This window comes from Mytilus edulis, chromosome 8 (genome assembly GCF_963676685.1).
Source record: "Mytilus edulis chromosome 8, xbMytEdul2.2, whole genome shotgun sequence".
NCBI classification, from domain to species: domain Eukaryota; kingdom Metazoa; phylum Mollusca; class Bivalvia; order Mytilida; family Mytilidae; genus Mytilus; species Mytilus edulis.
In genome coordinates this window covers 12108531-12129969 of record NC_092351.1, presented here as the reverse complement: position 1 = coordinate 12129969, position 21439 = coordinate 12108531, and the positions used below count along the sequence as shown (strand labels likewise).

The window sequence follows — 21439 nt, the reverse complement described above, 5'->3', positions numbered from 1 at the left end:
GTAAGTAACAGTTTAATATTCGATAATCAAAATGATAACCTTCGTACGCGATATTTAAACTGTTCCATCAACTGGTTTAATTCGGAATAACAAGAGTTTCACTCAATGAATAACAAGAGATGTAGGATATAAGTCAATCCATTCCTCTGGGGATTATAAAAAAATATAGCTGACTATGCGGTATGGGCTTTGCTCATTTTTGAAGGCCGTACCTATAGTTGTTAATGTCTGTGTCATTTTGGTCTCTTGTGGACAGTTGTCTCATTGGCAATCATACCACATCTTCTTTTTTATATGTATGATGAAAACAGTAAATTGGTATGACACAGAGGTTATTTCAACGTTCGACAAGTCTTCTGTCGTACAAGAGATACCAGTGGTATCTTTTTTTTTTAAATATCTTATATCTTTATTTACCAAAGTCATATCAACTATAGGCATACAACATATAAACTACACAAGGTATACATAGATAGCAGAAGGTAATGTGTTAAACATATTACATCATGTTAGATCTTAATTTTTGTGCACGAAATATAAATTTACCCAAATTACATAATTCTCTAAGATTATTAGAACTCATTAATTGTATATATTTATACATAGAAGGTTTTTTCCAATAATATGGTTTTATAAAATAAGATCTAAGACCTTGATAAGTAGGACATTTTAAAATAAAATGCATCTCATCTTCAATGTCATTTTTACAGAAACTACATAGTCTATTACTTCTTGGAATTGCAGAATAGCGACCACATTCTATAGCTAAATCATGACTACTAAGTCTTATTTTGGTAATACATGTCTTATAAATAACTGGTATTGGTTTACATAAATAATCTTGGACATCATCAAATTACCCGTATCCAAATATCATTGACTCTTATAACGGAATAAGGTCGTGACGTTTGTCAGCTTATTTTCGATTTATAAGTTTAGCTGTCCCTCTGGTATCTTTCGTCCCTCTTTAATTAAGTGATATGTCTGCTAGCAATATAATTCAAGCCAATAATATAATTGCAGAAAGACAGGCTATTGTATAGTTATTAACCTCAATACGATTGGTATATATACCATAAGTTTCTACCTTACGTTGTGTATTTCTTTATAACATTACTCTATATTTGAATTTGTGTTTTTGCTTAGTTGTAATTTTTTCTTTTTACAAACATTTTTTTTATCGGTTTCATCTTGTAGGTCACCTGGCAATATGTTCTCAATTCAGTTTGACACATTTGCATTTTTTTACAGTTAGGAGGTTTTCATGCATTGTGTAAACTTTATTTTTGACGTTCGATATGCTGTAGATTTCAGGCAAATGTTTTTAAATGTTGCATTACAGTCTGTTTTGTTTGATAAAAATGACAAACCGTTAGAAACCTATCTGTCATTTACTTTGATTTCAAGGGTACGCAAGGTTAAACAGTCTAGATGAATGCAAAGAGACTTTCTTTTTCGAAACGCAAATATAAACACTGTGTCTAAACCACACCGACAAAATTTGCTCGGACTCGATGCTATCTAACATCCGGCACAATGACGGAACACCAATAGACAAAAGAAAGGTAGGTTTCTCCTTATTTTTTAATTTCTTTTATGATATCGAAGAATATATATACATATACAACTATTTTCTATTGTGAGATGCAATATTTTCTACAACCGTTCTCTATTAACGGAGAAATAAGTCAAAATGTATGTCAAAATGACGAATTGAGTGAACCTTGCCTCGAAATTGTTTAATTTCTCGTTAAATTGTTCACATTGTACGAAAAGAAAGGTACGGGAAGATAGATATTGACACGGAGATTGCAAATTTAGTTATTATGAGCATCTCAATAATTTTATCTCTGTGTATGGAACGAAAGAAAAGGTTCATGTCAAATTAAAATAAACCGGTTTCGTCAATGTTGTTACTACACAATCACCCGGTTTCGTCTATATATATATCACCCGGTTTTTTTTCGTTTTTTTTTAACAAACAATTTATGAAAAGCAACTTTGGCACGGATCTGAACAGTGTCTTTCGAGAATTTAAATATATATTTTTTGTAAGGTAAACTTGACGTGTTAAAATCTAATTTAAACAGGCACTTTTGGACATAGTTAATTATGATAATACACATTTTCCTAAAGAAAGGCGTATCCCTTATTTCACTTAACTTCAAACTAATTTTAAATGGAATATAAATAATCAATAGCAAACACTGGTATCTAATTATTTTGTAACATTATTATATTTTCTTTGTTTATAATAGTAGAATGGAAAGATAAAAAATAAAAGTATGTGTTTTGATTGTGCCATAATTTTAATTTACTATACTATATTATATACACTATGCATTCAATCATTGACGAACAGTCCCAAACCGACTATAGTCTATACTGTTTTGCACAAGTTTATCATGCATGCAGTCCTGCCATATACTGTGTTCCTTGCGCACTAAATCAAGTTTTCACACTTAAGCATCCATAACATAGCAGTGAGATTTGTAACTTTCTACCCGTTTCTGGTAAGCACATTTATTTTCCTAGGCATGTTTTTCACATTATATTTACAGTTCAAATTCATTTTTTTTACAGTTCAAATTCATCTTTTTTACAGTTCGAATTCAATTGAAACTTCAAGATAACTTTCGAAAACAATACATGTATCTGACAGTTTTGTATTTTCAATGTGAATAAAAGTTGGTTTGCAAAACATCACCGTCATTTATATCTAGGTCTTATTTAGAAGAAGTGACGGTAACCACTTATCCCATATACATTGACAATGAGACAACTTTCTTTTAGACACAAAAATGATGTTGAATTAATCAAGTTTAGGTCACCGTATGCCTTAAACAAGGAGAAAAACACACAAACCGCATGAAAGCAAGCTATAACAGGGTCCTAAATTATAAATGTAAAACAATTCAAACAAGAAAACTACCTGCCTATTTTATGTTCAAAACGCATATGGTATAAAGCAATCAAAGACAACCATGGAATTACAAGCCTGTGACTCGGGAAATGGACTGAGTCAAAGTGTTGTCGCTGACACAAACAGTACAACAAAAGTACAAATAATAAAAAATGATGAATAAACCTTAACTCGTCCTTTGACAGAGCCTGTATAGTAAATTCGCGATTTGTGTCAAAACTTGTATCATAGTTAAAATTATCCATTAAATATGATAAATATACATGTATTCGCAGTTTACTATGAAATCCACTATCACTGAACTAGTATACATATTTATTAAGGGGCCAGCTAAAGGACACCACTGGATGCGGGAGTTTCTCGCTTCATTGAAGACCCATTGAGGCCTTCGGCTGTTTTCTGCTCTATGGTCGGGTTGTTGTCGCTTGGAATTTGTATGAACTTTTCATGTTTAAATCTCCCCCTTTTTTGTTTTTGTTTTACCATATATGTTTTCTTATATAACTAAGAAGTGTATAAAGTTTGATGCAGTTATAATACTTCGTTTTTGAGATATGGCGCGACATGTTAAAAAAAAACACATTCCTGTTTCACTTACATTTTCTGTAACTCAAAAAGATTTAATTTGATTTTCACTAAAAGGTTTACAGATCGTTTGGCCATTATAAGAAATAACTATGTTAAATTTTAAGAAAATGAGATAAGCTGTCCTGAAGTTACGGTGCGACATGTTTATAGTGGACAGACGGATAGATAGACGGACGGACGGACAGAATGACTGATAGACGGAGGAACGGACGGATGGAAGGAGGGGGTGTATACAATAATACGGCCTGTCAAAATTGGGATGGGCGTGTAAAAACGCAAAGAAATGAAAAAAAAATCGTAATTAAGGTCAATAAGTTTTATTAGGATATCGGCCAAGTCGATTTATTTGTATATTTGTCTGCCTTATCATTTTCCTATATAACTTTTACATATATTTGAAAAAAAATGTATAGAAATCGATAAAAAGAACTTGATATTCGGCATTTATTATGAGAAACATAATCCAACTGACATAATCCGATTGCCCGGGTGTCCCTGTTTTCTCATTTCTTAAAATATTTTAATTCGGTATACACTTTATAAGATAAGTGATGAATCTAGATGACGTATATGTTGCACGCCCCGACCCCACCTTTGGTTGCCAAAACTTTATTGATTCCTGTACTTAAAGATTTTGTAAAGCAAAAAATAATCAAAATATTGTTCGACTCGCTACGCTCGGCGGTATGTAAAAGTTGTTCGAAATACGCCCACTTTGAAATAAACTGAATCCGTCTGTCCGTATATATTGTCAAAATATATTGTCCAACATCAGTGTACGATCATCATATCACAATGGCGACAGTGCAGACTGGTTTTTTTAATAATGTCAACAAAATATTTATTATTGAATTTTATCGATGACCTGAGACTATTATACTTATTTGTACATAGCAGTATAGTGATAAATAAATTTTATTTTAATGCATGGTAGTTGTAATCCTACATTCATTTTCTATGTCGATTATGCATGCATATACATTTGTCTTATTATCGACGTTTATCCTTAAGAAGATTTATTTTTAACGATGGTAGAAAAGATTACATACATGGAATGATTAGATTACTTATAAAGGTGTCCATTCTTTTGTGCGAGAAAATCACATATCAATTGTGTGTTTCGATTTTTAAGACCATAAACTTTAATTTCAAGTTTAAAAATGTTCAACATATTTTCCCATAACTCATATAGAAAAAGCATATTTAGAGAGCTTTAATCTCAATATGCTGTTAAAAAATTTCGGAATGCAAAGTAAAATTAAAATATTTGTGTTCTATAAGAGTATGAATTTGCGTATTATTTATTTGAATCTGAGACTCATATAAATAATAAGCCGCTGTCCGGTGAACGAACTTGTTTTCGAACGACCCACAAAATTCCTTTTGAACGCTGAAGTTAAATAATCTATTATAATGTAATGCGATTATGATTTTGTTTATTTGACCAAACCGGGTTATGTATTTTGAAATCTATGACGAAACCGGGATGTATACATTGACGAAACCGGCCAGTTCGATTTTGACATGACCCATTTCTTTCGTTCCATACACAAAGTTACAATTATTGAGATGCTCATAATAACTAAATTTGCAATCTCCGTGTCAATATCTATCTTCCCGTACCTTTCTTTCCGTACAATGTGAACAATTCAACGAGAAATTAAACAATTTCGAGGCAAGGTTCACTCAATTCGTCATTTTGACATGCATTTTGACTTATTTCTCCGTTAATAGAGAACGGTTGTAGAAAATATTGCATCTCACAATAGAAAATAGTTGTATATGTATATTTATTCTTCGATATCATAAAAAGAATAAAAAAATAAGGAGAAACCTACCTTTCTTTTGTCTATTGGTGTTCCGTCATTGTTCCGGATGTTAGATAGCATCGAGTCCGAGCAAATTTTGCCGGTGTGGTTTAGACACAGTGATAAAGGCAACAGTAGTATACCGCTGTTCAAAATTCATAAATCGATTGAAAAAAAAAAATCCGGGTAACAAACTAAAACTGAGGGAAACACATCGAATGTAAGAGGACAACTACGACACAACAGAAACACAACACTAAAATGTAACACACACAGAAACGAAATATAATATAACAATGGCAAATTTCTGACTTGGTACAGGACATTTTAAGAAAAAAAATGGTGTAACACATATGAATAATGTTAAATACAGGTCGGATATATTTTATTTCCAAAAATAATAATCTATTTTGTGCATTAACTATATCACTTTTAAAAACTAAAACACTAATAGAAAAAGCCAATTAAAAATGTAGTAAATATCGCAACTATTATTGCAGCAATGTTTAATAACTTTCGATAAAGAGGCTTTTCTTCTAGTGACGTCATTTTTGTACGCAATTGTTGCTGCTCTTCTTGCGTCAAGTATTTTTTAGAATCTTCGACTGTTCCACAAACCCAGTCCTTGCAGCTTTTTCTTAGTCTTGATCCCATGCCATCATCTGTATGAACAAAATGGTGTATTGATTTAGGTTTGAATAAATACGTAATATTATGATATGAATACAACAACTGTCCATTACATGATTACTAGAGTCTAGAAATAGACGTCTGATACAACTATTTTTTTTAAAACAATTTAGTTTTAATTGTAAACTACTTTTTTTTAGAAAGCTGTGACAACAAAGGATTTTTTCTACATCTATAAGACAGCTGCCATACGACACAAACAAACAAAAGATATATAAAGGGTAACATGATACATTCTCAAAATTCCAAGGATTTGTATGTATATATACGTACTATACAAAATCAATCCTTGATAGTACACAATAGATAGGTGTGCATTCAACATGCTATTATCTAGATATATGAAATTGTTCCAAGAGCTCAAGCCTGTATACATTATATTAATAATAAGTGTAATTGGACATTATCAAATAATACAATTTGCGGTATACAGGTCTTTCTCTGCCTACTTTCATTGTTTGCAGATGGCAATCTTAATTACAATGTATAAGCTAACGTTAATACAAACAAAGCAAGCAAGCCAACCAGAGTTTTATTTTTCAAACAATGAGAAATTAGCAGAAACAGAAATTGTCATCAACATTAATTTCTCTAAATGTAAAAAAAAACAAAACTTAAAATGATATGACACGAGGGTTGGCAACCCTTGACGATATGACTGTCAATGTTTCCTTGAGATTTGCAGGATTGATTTTGAACGTTGTAGATCTTATCAAGCAAAACACTTTTAAATGAAGGTTTGGGATATTGTATCAAAGTGGACACTTTAGCTACTGTGTATTTAACTTGAAAAAGGCTGAAGATAAGATACTCTATTTTAAAACTCGTCCCAGCAGTAGTAGTTTTTTCGTGCATTGTATGAGTTTTTAAGTACCTTTTGAGCGCACATTGACTAATTCATATTATCAGTTTAATAAGTGTTGTGCATTCAAAAGGGATATTGCTGAGACTTTATCTAATGATATCCTATATATAAGTAAAAAGGTTTTTTTGTGAAGTACAAACTTGCTAAATATCTTCATACAGCCTATATATATTGAAATATCAATTTACCTTCGGTACCGTTATCGTTTTCTTTATTCTTCCTTTCTTTTTCTCTCTCGTCTTCTTCGTCGTCCTCTGACGAAAGTTCTGGTTCTTCTTTATCATTTTTAGTCCAAAATGTAACACGCCTTAACTGAAATATTGCATAGTACATATTACATCTGAATCTGTATTAGACAAGAGAGAAAGCTTTTGTCGGATATTATAATTTTTGATTTTCTGGTATTTTTTACATGAGATACAGGACAGGTGTCAGTTGTAGAATATGAACTGCTTCGCATTCCGCGGATTTTGAGTGTGCCCCCATGCCAGTTTCAGTGTTTTGTCGACTGTTTGTCTGTTTCTATTGGTTTCGTATTGCTTATTTTTTTTAGATTTCTAAGTGGTATTGTTTGGACTTAACATTAGCAAAAGAGTTGGTTGACTTCTGGTTTTGATTGCTACTCGATACCCTCTTACTTTGTTATTAATCAGGTTAATGCTAATGCATTTGCTAAGGCGAAATATAATATTTCAACTGACAGATAAGACTTTAAACGTAATTTTGTTATTTATATGAAATGATGAGATTGGTTGATCACTGTCAAAAGTACAAACAGTTTGAACGGTGTACATCTTTAGGCTATCAGAATACATTTTTATGTTCGTTAATTAAATAAAACTTTGTTTTCTCGTTTGTGTAAACTATTACAAATAAGCAAACTGTGATACTTTATAAACCTACTTTTCTTTCCGGTCTTGGCTGTGTGAACATGCTGATTACAAACATAGCAATAAAACTAAATATGGCCAAGATGGCGGCAAAGTGAAGAAAGTCTATATCCTTGACGATAGCTGGTCTATTATCTGGTTCACCACTACCGCACACTGGCGCTACATAGGTGAAGTCTAACGCCATTCTCACGATGCCAACTACTAAACTTAACATCAAACCCCAAAAGGCTCCCTGGAAATGAAATGAACAAAGAGTTCAGAGATTGCATGATGATGTGACAATGTTTTGTTGACATTTTTTATTAAGTGATTGAGAAATTATAACCAAAGTTAACTGCTGTATCAAAAATTTTGACATTTTTTTACCTATTTTGTCAGTTTAGTTTGTTCACACATTGTTGTCAATATGATGAAATTTTATGCGACTGTCATACAAGGTAGAGGTTTAGCTAGCAATAAAACCAGCTTCAATCAAACATTTTCTACACAAGTTAATGTCTGTGCCAAGTAAAGAATATGACAGTTGTTTTCCATTCGTTTGATGTGTTGGAGCATTCAATTTTGTCATTTCATAAAAGACTTCCGATTTAAATATTTCTTGGAGTTCGATATTTTTTTTTATTTGACTTTTTACATCATACAAATGCGTTTGTGTTATGTTAATCGACGGACGCAAATACATTTGATTCTACTCTTTGAGGTGCTTATTACGCTTGAGTTCTTGTTTACTTGCCATTTGAAAACATAAGAAACATCATACTTGCCTGTTCCGTTAATCTTTTCCAGAAAAATGCAAGAAGAAATAAAACGCACATGGGTGGAATCAAATATGACCGGATAGCCTGCATATAAAACCAAAACATTCCTCCCTCTACAGCTTCTAAGATAGGTAACCAGATTATACTGATACCAACTAGTATCAGAACTGTCACCCTCCCTACAATCATGAGTTCGGCCTGAGAAGCCTGTTTCCGGAACTGACGCCATATGTCCATGGTCATTATTGCGCTTGCACTGTTTAAAATGGATGTTAGTGAGCTCATAAGAGCTGCTAATAGTGCGGCTAACATTAGTCCTTTCAAACCTAAAAATAACATCAAGCAAATCAATACAAAGCGGCCGATACAGTAAAAAAATATAATTCTTAAAATCTAAAATATCCGTTATCGTTGTTTCAAACCTAGTTACTACTTATACCAAGACACGTTTTTTATAAAGCATAGACATTGTATTGTAGTAGTGTTTACGAAGAGCTAAAGGGGAAAGACACATTGACATATTTGTATGGGAACCTCGCAAAATTATTTCCGTGTTGTTGAAATCTTTCTTCATATAGCTCTAGATAAAAGCTTAACACCATAAAATAGAAAAATAAATTCATAATTTTAACATTTTAACATCATGGAATTCATCTATGTCACTTACCTCTTGGCAAAAGTCGCAGTACAAGTAATGGATAGGCAAAGTTACTACATCCTGCCTCATTACTACAGAACTCTCCGCATTTTTGTGGATCTGCACATGCTATTTCCTCTGTGGAACACACGCAAATGGTTCGTTTAAATATGTAAATTATACATTGTTAATTGGATTGCAGGAAAACAGTATTAACATCTATATATATTTGGTCTTATCAAATGGACAGCTAGTATTAAAAAAAAGTGTGTATAACAATGTAATGTTGCAATGAACAGACGTTTCACTTTTCAAAAAAGTCTTAACATTTTCTGAACAATAAATTTGAAATGAGTATGGTTCTAAACAAAGACAAAGCAAGAATATATATTCAAATTTAAAGTAATCAGTTATACAAACGTACTTCGGTGGAGTACGAAATAGGGGAATAACATTTTGTTATAAATTCTCTACCTGGATATAATATTCTGCTGATCATTCCAGGAACTACAAACAAAAGAAGTCCTGTAATCTTCAGTAAAGCACCAAACAATGAACCAGCTTTAGCATGAACCATATTCTTTGCCGACAATGTCCTTTGTACAATCAACTATAACAGACATTGAAGCCTTACACAACATTTTTAAAGCAAACTTTAATACCCTTCCCTTTTAACGAATGTTACCTACCAAATTAAACTATTTACCTGATTTGTAATAGGATAAGCAACACGACGGGTGCCACACGTGGAGCAGGATATGCTTACCCCCCGGAGCAACTGAGATCACCCCAGCTTTTGGTAGGGTTCGTGTTACTTATAATCCTGGTGCCTTTGATAACTATTTACTTATTCTTTAGTTTTCTATGTTGTGTCTTCTGTACTATTATTTGTGTCTTTGTCTTTTTATTTTCATAAACATGGCGTTGTCAGTTTATTTTCAATCTATGAGTTTGACTGTCGCTCTGATATCTTTCGCCCCTCTTTTAAGTACTACTATTCAACGTAATGGTACAAGTAGATTTTTTTTGGTTCAATTATTTACAAAATATTTCCACAATCTGCTATTAATGCTATTTTTAATGAAGACATTATAGACCGAAAAAAATATTTAAATTGATAGCTTTCTAATACATATTCTATTAAGATCTAGAAGTTAGTATTTCATTAAAGAACAATTGTTTACGTTTAACATTGAATAAATCATTACTTCGTCTTCATTCCTGATTATTGCAGTTTGAACCTAGTTAATGTTCATATTAAACGTTGTCTATCAACCAAGAAATACCTGGTCCTGGCACCAAACATACAATCCCAGGAACGATAATCCTGTCAGAGCACCTGTCCAGGGAATATCCCCCGTCTTTGGGCTTCTAAAGATGTGTAAAGCGTCTTCTCTTGGCATACCACAAGAGTAAAATGATTGATTAAGTAATGTGTAGTTAGCAGCACTGTTCATATACTTTTCCGTCATAGCACTCCAACCCCCTACCTCTATCATACCTAAATAGAAAGAAGTATGCTTTTTGTATGACAACAATTTGTCTTGTATTGAAGCAAATGTAAAACAGATTTCTAGTTTTAACACATTTTATAACACTTTAAAATGTTTCGTTTATTTTGGGTATTAACCATACTAATATTCTTTGTTATCTGTTGTATTTGCACTATGATAAAGCTTTGAATTCAACACTTCACAAATAATAATGTCGCCATTTTTTCTCCAAAATTGCGGTTTACTGTCAAATACTTTCATACGAATTATTTCATTGTGGTAAGCAAATAATGTATTGTTAGTTTTTTTTAAATCTTTGTCACAGTTAAAAAGAAATAACATTTTTTTGTAATAATATAAATTACTCACTTAAAATAAAGAGAACTGTTGCACTCACAACCAGTATAACTGATTGTAATGTGTCTGTATAGATGACAGATGCAAGTCCTCCTACAAACAAAACAGGCATACAATTACCTCCTTGCCGATCATATAGTTATAAGGCACAGTTAAACCTTTTTTGTATAACAAATTAAAAAAAAGATAAATAAAACTTTTACTTCATTTCTTTCATACAACGATTTGGTTTTTAAAAAGCATACACATTTTTATACAATCATAACAAACATTGAATAAATTCATTAATAACGTGTTGCATTTTACCACCCTTGTAAGATCATTGGAAATAATTTGCATTTGTAGACTTGGTACTACCGTTGATTTTTTTTTTTATTATTTCGAGTAGAACTGTTGAAGATACTTATGTTCTTGTCTGTTTTCAATCGACTTAAAGCTTTGAATGCCCTTCACTCTATTTTTCAATGGTACATATTTCTTACCTACAACAGTATAAACAGCCGTTACGGCTAGGATCACCACAACACTCAAATACATATTCCAATCAAGTATGTGTTTGAGAAATATTGCACCGGAATAAATCTCGATCTAAAAAAAAAATTTAGAAAAATATGTGATTGTTGGGCTAAATCATGACGGTAAGTATTTAATTTTTTTACCAGATTTTTTGTTATATATATTGATGTGTTTGAGATTTAGGCCTTTTGATTAAGGACTTTCTGTTTTAAATTTCCTCGATTTGCAAAGAATTGAGCTAAAACCGGTGCTAGAGCCATTATAAACTTGCAATGAGGGGAGGGAAAAAAAGTATTAAATAAAGGCAACAGTAGTATACCGCTGTTCAAAACTCATAAATCCATGGACAAAAAACTAAATCGGGATAACTAAAACCGAGGGAAACGCATTAAATATAAGAGGAGAACAACGACATAACACTAAAATGTAACACATATAGACAAAATCCCACGAGAATAACAAATATAACATATATTAAAAAAGAAATATAATAACTTATACAATAATTCATTTATTATCAAATCCCATAAAACTTCTTATGAACATGTAATAAGTATAAGTACATTGAATTACCGTTATATTAAATAAGACATATCCAATGAGTGCAAAGAACGAGGAGTACATTCGGATTCTTTTCCCGCCAAACCTCTTTCTGAGATACTCTGGCATAGTGAAAGCCTAAAAAGAAAGAGATGAGTGTATACAGTTTATCGAATACAAATAAAAGAAGATGTGGCATGGAATACATTGTACGTCAATGAGACAGCAACCGAAGAAAAACAAACACAGTCAACGAAACACATCAATGGCCGACATGCAGTCTACAACAACAGCAGGGTGTCATGACAATACATCAATTTTGTATAAATCGTTTCGAGGCTAGAAAACGCTAATTCTGGTATACATACAAAACATTTCTCCCATCATAGTCAAAAAATACTTTTCGTTTTAAAACCATTTATCAACTTAGTTTTTGTACTTCCGGTTTTGTGGTTTTTCTTCGTGTTTTCCGTTTTCGCTTTAACATGTATTATTCTATTTGTTTTTACAAATACGATGACACTTTTTCTTTATTTAAATTAATAAGAAACAAATACATAAAGTTGTTTTTCACATAATGACTTGTATACTAGTAGATGTCATGTCAATTAATTTAAATTATTATGCTGTATAACAAACTGTTCAATTGAAAGATTACCGAACACGACACATTATGTATGTAAATAATCACAAATTAAACTAACGAACTACATGTATCAGAAGACGTACAAATATAATTAATAGCATATTTTATAATGATTATGTCGTACGATACATACTTTGTTTTCAAGCTTTTTCAATAGTTGTGTTCTTTATTTCATATCTTACCCCACATGATATATAAACAGGCACAAATATCCATCCTAAGGCAATCAGAAAAAACACAGCCTGCAATGAAAATCATAATTTACTAAGAAAACCTTTGGAAGTACATGATATATAAACAGGCAGACATATACTTTCTAAGGCAATCTAAAAAAAACCACAGACTGTAAAGAAAATCATAATTTACTAAGCAACTCTTAAGAGATGACATGATATACAAACAGGCACAAATATATATCCAAAGGCATTCAGAAAAAATCACAGCTTGCAATGAAAATCATAATTTACTAAACAACGCTTATAAAGAGATGACATGATATACAAACAGGCACAAATATATATCCAAAGGCATTCAGAAAAAATCACAGCTTGCAATGAAAATCATAATTTACTAAGCAACGCTTAAGAGATGAAATGATATACAAACAGGCACAAATATATATCCAAAGGTATTCAGAAAAAAATCACAGCTTGCAATGAAAATCATAATTTACTAAGCAACGCTTAAGAGATGACATGATATACAAACAGGCACAAATATATATCCAAAGGCATTCAGAAAAAATCACAGCTTGCAATGAAAATCATAATTTACTAAGCAACGCTTAAGAGATGACATGATATACAAACAGGCACAAATATATATCCAAAGGCATTCAGAAAAAATTACAGCTTGCAATGAAAATCATAATTTACTAAGCAACGCTTAAGAGATGACATGATATACAAACAGGCACAAATATATATCCAAAGGCATTCAGAAAAAATCACAGCTTGCAATGAAAATCATAATTTACTAAGCCAAAACGTCGGGGTCACATGGATTTTAAAACGATAAAACGATAAGTTATGTACCCATATTTTGACTATTTTATTTACTGTGTCTGTTTATTTAACGCATCAATGTAAATATAACTGAATTTGATGAGACTGTCATTAAAGTGAGAGGGTTAGCGCTATAGAACCAGGTTTAATCCACCATTCTCTACATTTGAAAATGCCTGTACCAAGTCAGGAATATGACAGTTCTTGTCCATTCGTTTTTGATACGTTTTGTTATTTGATTTTGCCATGTGATGGACTTTTCGAATTGATTTTCCTCTAAGTTCAGTATTTTTGTGATTTTACTTTTTAAAGATTGGGAAGACCCCATAATTCATATCCAGACAAGATACAACTGATGCAATAAGCTGGCCTTTAATTTTAGTCAAAACAGATTATATCAACACCAAATGTACATGTAGTTAACAAATATAAAACATACGAAATTAAAAGAGGGACGAAAGATACCAGAGGGACATTCAGTCATAAATCGAAAATAAACTGACAACGCCATGGCTAAAAATGAAAAAGACAAACAGACAAACAAAGGTACACATGCCACAACATAGAAAACTAAAGAATAAGCAACACGAACTCAACCAAAAACTAGGGGTGATCTCAGGAGCTCCGGAAGGGTAAGCAAATCCTGCTCCACATGTGGCATCCGTCGTGTTGCTCATGTAATACAAATCTGGTAAATTGTCTAATACGGTAGGTCACATTCATGAACGGGGAAGGGATTGTAGCTACGACGTAAGGAACATATCCGATATCATATGTGAAACAGTTATTCCATAGCGTTGAACCAACTCGTGAAGGCGTCCGTAAAATTTACGAAGGGATAATTTCAACTTCACCATTTGGAACTCTTAGATAAAAAGTCAATAAAAATTCATATAATATATGACAACTTATTGTAAACTAACATGCCATTCATATATAGTAACAGCCAATCCTGATGCAGCAGCTGTTCCAGCTAAACCAATAAACATTGGAGCTCCTATATTACTGGCATAGATTGATGCACCGACCTACAATATATAAGAGCCAAATATAGTACTGTAGTAGTTTACTGATAAACTTAAACAGCGACTGTACATAAAATTGTCAACAGGCAAGCAATAAACGTAAGAGGTCGGACATTAAAGGAATTGTTAAATATGACTGACATATTTATTTGGTTATGTTGTTTGCAGAGATATAATACGTTTATGTTGATTTTAACGTTCAGTGGAAAATATTTCAAGCATTAACTTGAAAATGAGAACATCTCTATTTGTGGAAACCTGTCGAGCCGTTTAAAATTGATGCAGATTAAGGAAGCTGACTTGTCATGTTTGGGGATTTTTGTCAGATTTTCGGAATCCTCTGGTTTTATCCATTTGAATGCATAAAAAAATTTTGCCCGGTGACCCCCATTTTTCTTTTGATAATTATTTTACATGTATAATGATAAGCTGTCTGTTAAAGTCTTTAACTTGTTAATGATAAAGCTATGGAAAGTTAAGAGAGAACATTTTCCCGCCAAAATTCCAATGGCTAATATATTGAAAACGAGCACAGTGACCTATATATTTTTTTTGCTCTTTGGATTCCTTTATTAATCCCCTATCAATATAAACTAGTGTTTTGAAAAGTTTGAAACCGAGAAGCGAACTCCCTTAACAAATAAATGGTGACATGAACAATGCGGACAACGACACACAAGACGACAGCATTTATCCATAGGTTTGGACACATGGAATTATTTTACGTGTTGTTTTTATACGTACTCTATGCATAACGAAATAATTCATACTATCCTTAGGCCACACTGCTGTGCATAATTGTACTTCTTAAAGGCAGAGCCTGTAAAACTCGACTAATGGCATCTGTGTTATATTGGGGTTGATTATTTAAAATCTTTCGAATTAAAGACTGATCGATGGTATATCTGTTCTCAGAACACAAGAAGTGTTTGGCCGACTTTTTTTCTAATTTAAAGAAAAATTGTCTTACATATTTCCTATGCTATTGTTCGAGTTTATATGTACAAAATCTGATAATGCATACATTTAAATTGATCAAGGTTAATGAATTACATTTAAATTATTCCACATACCCTTTGTAAAGCTAGGGCGATCTACCACAATACATATTTTCGACTTACGGGTATCCAGTGCATCGTTTTTCCCGCCAAAAAATATCCGGTTGCATTTCCTCTGTTTGGTCGAAAGGTAGACTGAAAATGTTAAGTTAAATTAGTCTTAGCTTCTAGTTTTTGTACTGATTTTTAAAACAGCATAACAAAATACTTGACAAGTGTAAATCGTTAATATTGAACCACTAGTATGAGTTTCAAAGAAAAACTGAGACTCACAATGACACTATCTCAGAACTAAATTGTTAACTATTCTATACATACAATTTTGTATATCTATTATAAATCTAGATTGTATTACGTAATTAATTTAGGTGTTGATTTAAGGAAAAATGCATGTAGAAAACGGAAAATATGTTTTAATTTGTAAACGTTTCATATATAACGTTATATTTGTGTTTGTTTGCTAAAAGGTTAAATCAACATTTATGATCATTACATAAAGATAACAATATGAATTTATGAAGTTTTTACATCCATGTATATCATTGTTAAGAAAGGAACACTATTTTTTACGCAGTTACACAAACAGGTAAACAAGTTTCATCGATATAAACTTATAACCTTAGATACCCATTAAGTAGGTACTTAAAAGCTAGACATACAACATTGCTGTATGGATGAATGAAGAAACTGAATAAAGTCAATGGTTGTCGACAATATATATCAGATTACATTACTATAGCTAGAAGGTCCAGCTAGTATAGTCATATATTTTTTAACCTCCCCACGTTAATTAGGTTTTAAATAATACATTCCCGGTTTTCAAATGTTTCTGCTTGAGCGTCTTGATAAAGCACAATCCAGTAATGCGCTTCAAATGCAGGAAATTTTCAAAATTTGTTATAATTAACAATCAATTGTATTTGCTTTTATTTGCCAATAAAACAGATATTCGCTTGGGTAGAAGGGTCAATATAAAAATATAATTGCACGGCCACAGATGAATTTAATATAAGGCAAGGATTTACGAAACAACCGATATATTTAATCTACATGTAAGTTACATCTATAAAACTGATGCAGAATTAAAGTATGCCATGATCCTTGTTAGTTCTACTCACCCACAGTCCTACTGCTAAGACTACCACAAAGTATATAGCAATAGTAACATAGTCCTCTGTATGAAGTGTTTCCACCATGTTTACAAGTATAATGTACAATACAATCCTATTTTCACCGTTTTGTTACCTCTGTAAATGTCATTTTAAACTCATCAGTTTTGATGTTGAATCGTCCTCCTTTATTTGTTGTACGCTTCAGAAACTTTAGAATATAACACCAGTGTCGTTTATAGTATCGTGTTACTGAGACGAATTGGTCAGTTAATGATGGATTGTCCATATGAATTAAAATTCAAATATTCAAGGACACGTTCGTATTTACTTGTAAAAGAATATAATATATTTATGGACAGGTAAACGTACCTATTCAAGTGTAGAAATAACAGGTACTTGTCTATTCTGGTCCCTGTAAACATTTCATACTTAAACTAAAAATAGTATGTTTAGTTGCACTATTATACAGTATTATTTCATCGCATAAAACAGTAGTCTTTGCACTTCATTATTTATAAAGAATTTATAACACAGTTTAGTTTAATACTGTTAATATAGAAATAGTGTTTCCACTAAAGATATATTTTCCAATAGAAATAAATAGATGTAGAAGTATAAAGATATCAAGGTTACAAACCACAAACCAACAACTCCATTGTCTTAAGTTAAAAAACGGACACATGCAAAACAATCAACAAAATACTACCCGAAAACTAAAAATGCAATACGAGAAAAATAACTAAAAAACAGCCCACAGAACAATAACAAAAACCACAAAAGAAAATTAAAAGTTTGAGAATAAAACGAACAAATAAAGTCTGGCTGTGATCTCATTTGCTTTAGAATAATAAACAGTTCCGGTTCTATTAGTTACACCTAATCACTTGCTCATGTTGTGCAACTCTACGACAACTATAAACAATGGAAGGAACATTGTGAATGGAACAAATCCATGATGAGTTGCTAATAAAACCAATTTTAATAACCATACTTAGGCTCTCACTTGTCAATCCGTCATGTGCTCGCACCCTTTTGAACGCAACTCTCCTCTTATAACTCATTTAACAAAAATCGTATACTTCGTAGGATGTTTTTCTAAAATATGGTGTTGACAATATATCGAATAGTCGTCTTTATTAGATCTTTCACATGCGAGCTAAGGTCTTTGACTGTTTTGGGGACGAAGGGGTATCGTTTAACAATGAGCCTTGTAAACGGAAATCTTCTTGTATCATTTGTCAAAAAGATCTCATTTCTTGTAAGATTGCGTAGTTCCTTAATGTTGCTTCGATTTGATAAATTGTGTTGGCAAAGTTAAGAACTTGATTACAATTTACTCATTTGCATGGAGCGGGCCCTCGGTGATGAACCCATCACATTCCTCTGTCATGAAATAAATCTTTTTGCTGTGTGTAATTCATATACAGAATGTACACTCAAATGCTTCAGTTAAGAAATGTTACCTTTTGGACAACAAATGACCAGGAAGAACCAGACCTTTCGTCAGAGGATGATGAAGAAGACGAGAGAGATAAAGAACGGAAAATAGAGAAAACGATGACAATACCGAAAGTATGTTTATATTTTAATAGGCTTATTAATTATTTTAGGAAAATTTGTATTTTAGGAAAATGGTTTAAACATCATTTAGTAAAATCACTTTTAAATTATTACCATCGATACAATGGCAATACAAAAAATATTGCTCATTAACACGTTTATAGTAACGGTTCATAGTTTTCTTCTGAAAAACCATGATTTAGAGAATGTTAAAATATCTTACCAATAGGTTTAATGGAATTTTTTGAGTGGGTGCCTGATGTCATGTTTTATCTTTTGATTGATTTGATAGTTTTTTGTTTTGCTTAAGTTATTTTTAAAAGTCATAATTGACAGCAGATCAATGATAGTTTCTGTGTTATTAACATACAGCTGTTTTGAGACTTGGAGCGATCCAGATATTGACAGATAGTGTAGTTTCCACTAAAAGAGGAACGAAAGATACTAGAGGTACAGTAAAACTCATAAATCGAAAATAAACTGACAACGCCATGGCTAAAAATGAAAAAGACAAACAGACAAACAATAGTGCACATGACACAACATAGAAAACTAAAGAATAAGCAACTCGAACCCCACAAAAAACTAGGGGTGATCTCAGGTGCTTTGGAAGGGTAAGCAGATCCTGCTCCACATGTGGCACCCGTCGTGTGGCTTATGTGATATATAGTCTAATTCGGGAGGTCACATTCATGAAAGGGAAGGGGATTGTAGTTACGACGCAAGGACTAAATGCTCATATAAAGATTGATTGATTGATTGGTGTTCGCTACATTATAAAATATTTGCTATTTCCTGGAGGTCCGTCTGTACCGATGGACGAAGCCGGGTGTCCGATGTGAACCAACCTTTGGCAGGACAAATGACAACCTGGTCAGTTAAGAGTGTAGTCATGTTCACTGAAGGTGTGGGATTTGTATGCACAACCACACGCTAGTGATACAGACCGGCCACCGAGGCCTATTACAATAAAGATGTATTTTTGGTATATATGTTGTGGGATGTCTGTCTTATAGAGGTGGCACATTTTAGTAAGTCATAAACAAATAAATTTTCTTAAAAATCAACAGATATAGTAAATATACTTGTACACATTTGATAAAAAAAATCTTATCTCATAACTCCATTTTCTTTCCACAGATGGTGGCATGGGATCGTGACTACACAAAGCCTGCAAGGACTGGGTTTGTGGAACAGTTGAAGATTCTAAAAAATACTTCACACAGGAAGAACAGCAACAATTGCGTAAATAAATGACGTCACTTGATGAGAAGCCATTTAATCGAAAATTATTAAACGTTACTGCAATATTACTTGCGGTATTTACTACATTTTTAATTGGCTTTTTCTATTAATGTTTGTAAAGTAAAAGTGACATTATAAATGCACAATATACTAGGTAATTATTTCTAGAAAAAGAAATACCCGACCTGTATTTTTGTATATGAGTTATATTACTATTTGAAAAAGTTAGTCGTCTCTATCCATTCATTTAAACGGTTTAAATTTTTTGAAGAATTATTTCAACATGAAATCAAAGTAATTGTTATTATTTTAATTATAGATTTATACAGAGTTTACATGATTAACAAAATAAATAGAGTAATATCGTACTAGGAATCTGATGTTCAGTAGTTTTTATACAGATAAGACGGTTGGTTGGTCTTCCCGTTTGAATGGTTTTACACTAGTCATTTTGGGGGGACCTTTATAGCTTGTTGCTCGGTGTGAGCCAATGCTCTGTTATAAAAAAGGTATGGTACAATATTCGACAATCGATTCATTCGACACATTCTATTTTGTAGTATAATTATCTTGTCAACTGTACTCGATCGTATCAGTTGGTCGATTCAATCAATTGTTGTACCAAATTAACATACTTCATTCATGTCAGGATATATCAACTCAGTCAACTTTGCTATTATTATAGTCAATTCTGTAAAATGTTAATTTATATTGCATTCGAAGCACGATCGTATCGATCGTATTCAATCGATACGATTGTGCCACAGTTGATCAATGTAATCAACTCAATCAATTGTATTTTCTTATTTCAAACCTTAAACGATCGTTTCGATCGTATGCAATCGTTACGATTGTGCCACGGTTGAATAATATATTCAACACAGTCAACTCTATATCAATTTTTCAAACCTTGCACGATCATATTCAATCGATACGATTGTGTCACATTCCGTCATTCCTTTTTTTTTGTCAAGATATTGTCAGTTTCTCTTGACTTGATTTATAAGTTTCGATGACCCTTTGGTATCGATCTGTCGCCTTTTTTTTTTTAAATTGCAGGAGAAACTAGAACAGTTGTTTATATATTGTAGTGCTATTATTATGTATTAAATCTTTTTAAAAATCATACAATTAATACATCCATACAAATGTTATTTTGCTGTCCAGCAAGTTTAGACATGCAGTCATGGCAATGCTGAAATGTTTGTTCAATCCTAAATTATTGAATAATTAACATCATCATTGCTTGACACTGTATATAAATAGTACGAAGTTCTCCATTTGTACTAAAAGTGGACCCTAATATGGTTATACCTTTTCTCAAACTTTCCCTAGTTTTAATAAAGTAATGACCGAAATTACTTACGTTAAAATTTGCTGTAAAATAATATTTGTGTACGTCAAGTAGGGATGCCGTTTGTCGTATGACAGCCAGCGTATAGAAACACATAGAGGTCATTTAAAGATCACAGACTCATGTGTCGAAAAATATGCTTAACAATGTACTATTTTTTATACATTATGTGTTTTAAGATTAACTCTCCAACCTTGTGTTCGCTTGTTGTTATAAAAGTCATTTAGAGATATGTGCAAGAATATTTGTTTTATAAAATTTGGGTTTCCTGCTCCTTTAAGGTTATGAATATCATTCTGAAATGTTCGTTAGCCTTTTGCTAATATATATAGTCTTTACGTACCTATTAACTAGTTATCAAAGTTAC

General features: G+C 32.1%; 1 protein-coding gene across 4 annotated transcripts; it reads right to left on the bottom strand.

Moving 5' to 3' along the window:
* Positions 1-5687: 5687 nt before the first annotated feature.
* On the bottom strand, positions 5688-19648 carry LOC139484804 (sodium/glucose cotransporter 4-like). 4 transcript variants are annotated; one of them, XM_071268778.1, is made up of 14 exons: positions 19559-19648; positions 15865-15936; positions 14642-14746; positions 12897-12956; positions 12102-12206; positions 11495-11600; positions 11025-11105; positions 10449-10663; positions 9637-9772; positions 9193-9300; positions 8528-8851; positions 7778-7995; positions 7063-7186; positions 5688-5981 (listed from the first exon to the last, which is right to left on the bottom strand). In XM_071268778.1, exons 2-14 carry the CDS (start codon positions 15877-15879, stop codon positions 5767-5769), a joined length of 1812 nt encoding a protein of 603 aa, XP_071124879.1. In that variant the 5' UTR covers positions 15880-15936; positions 19559-19648; the 3' UTR covers positions 5688-5766. The 4 variants fall into 4 exon arrangements, with proteins under 4 accessions (XP_071124879.1, XP_071124878.1, XP_071124875.1 ...); XM_071268777.1 differs by lacking the exon at positions 19559-19648 and adding an exon at positions 17283-17334; XM_071268774.1 differs by lacking the exon at positions 19559-19648 and adding an exon at positions 16920-17300.
* Positions 19649-21439: the final 1791 nt, after the last annotated feature.

Excerpts from the sequence above, each read along its gene's own strand:
- LOC139484804 (XM_071268774.1), bottom strand. The coding sequence starts at position 16,997 with ATGGTGGAAACACTTCATACAGAGGACTATGTTACTATTGCTATATAC. Across the intron at positions 12,957-14,641 it reads TTACTATATATGAATGGCAT|GCTGTGTTTTTTCTGATTGC; the intron begins GTTAGTTTACAA and ends TTTTCATTGCAG. Across the intron at positions 12,207-12,896 it reads CTGTTTATATATCATGTGGG|GCTTTCACTATGCCAGAGTA; the intron begins GTAAGATATGAA and ends CTTTCTTTTTAG.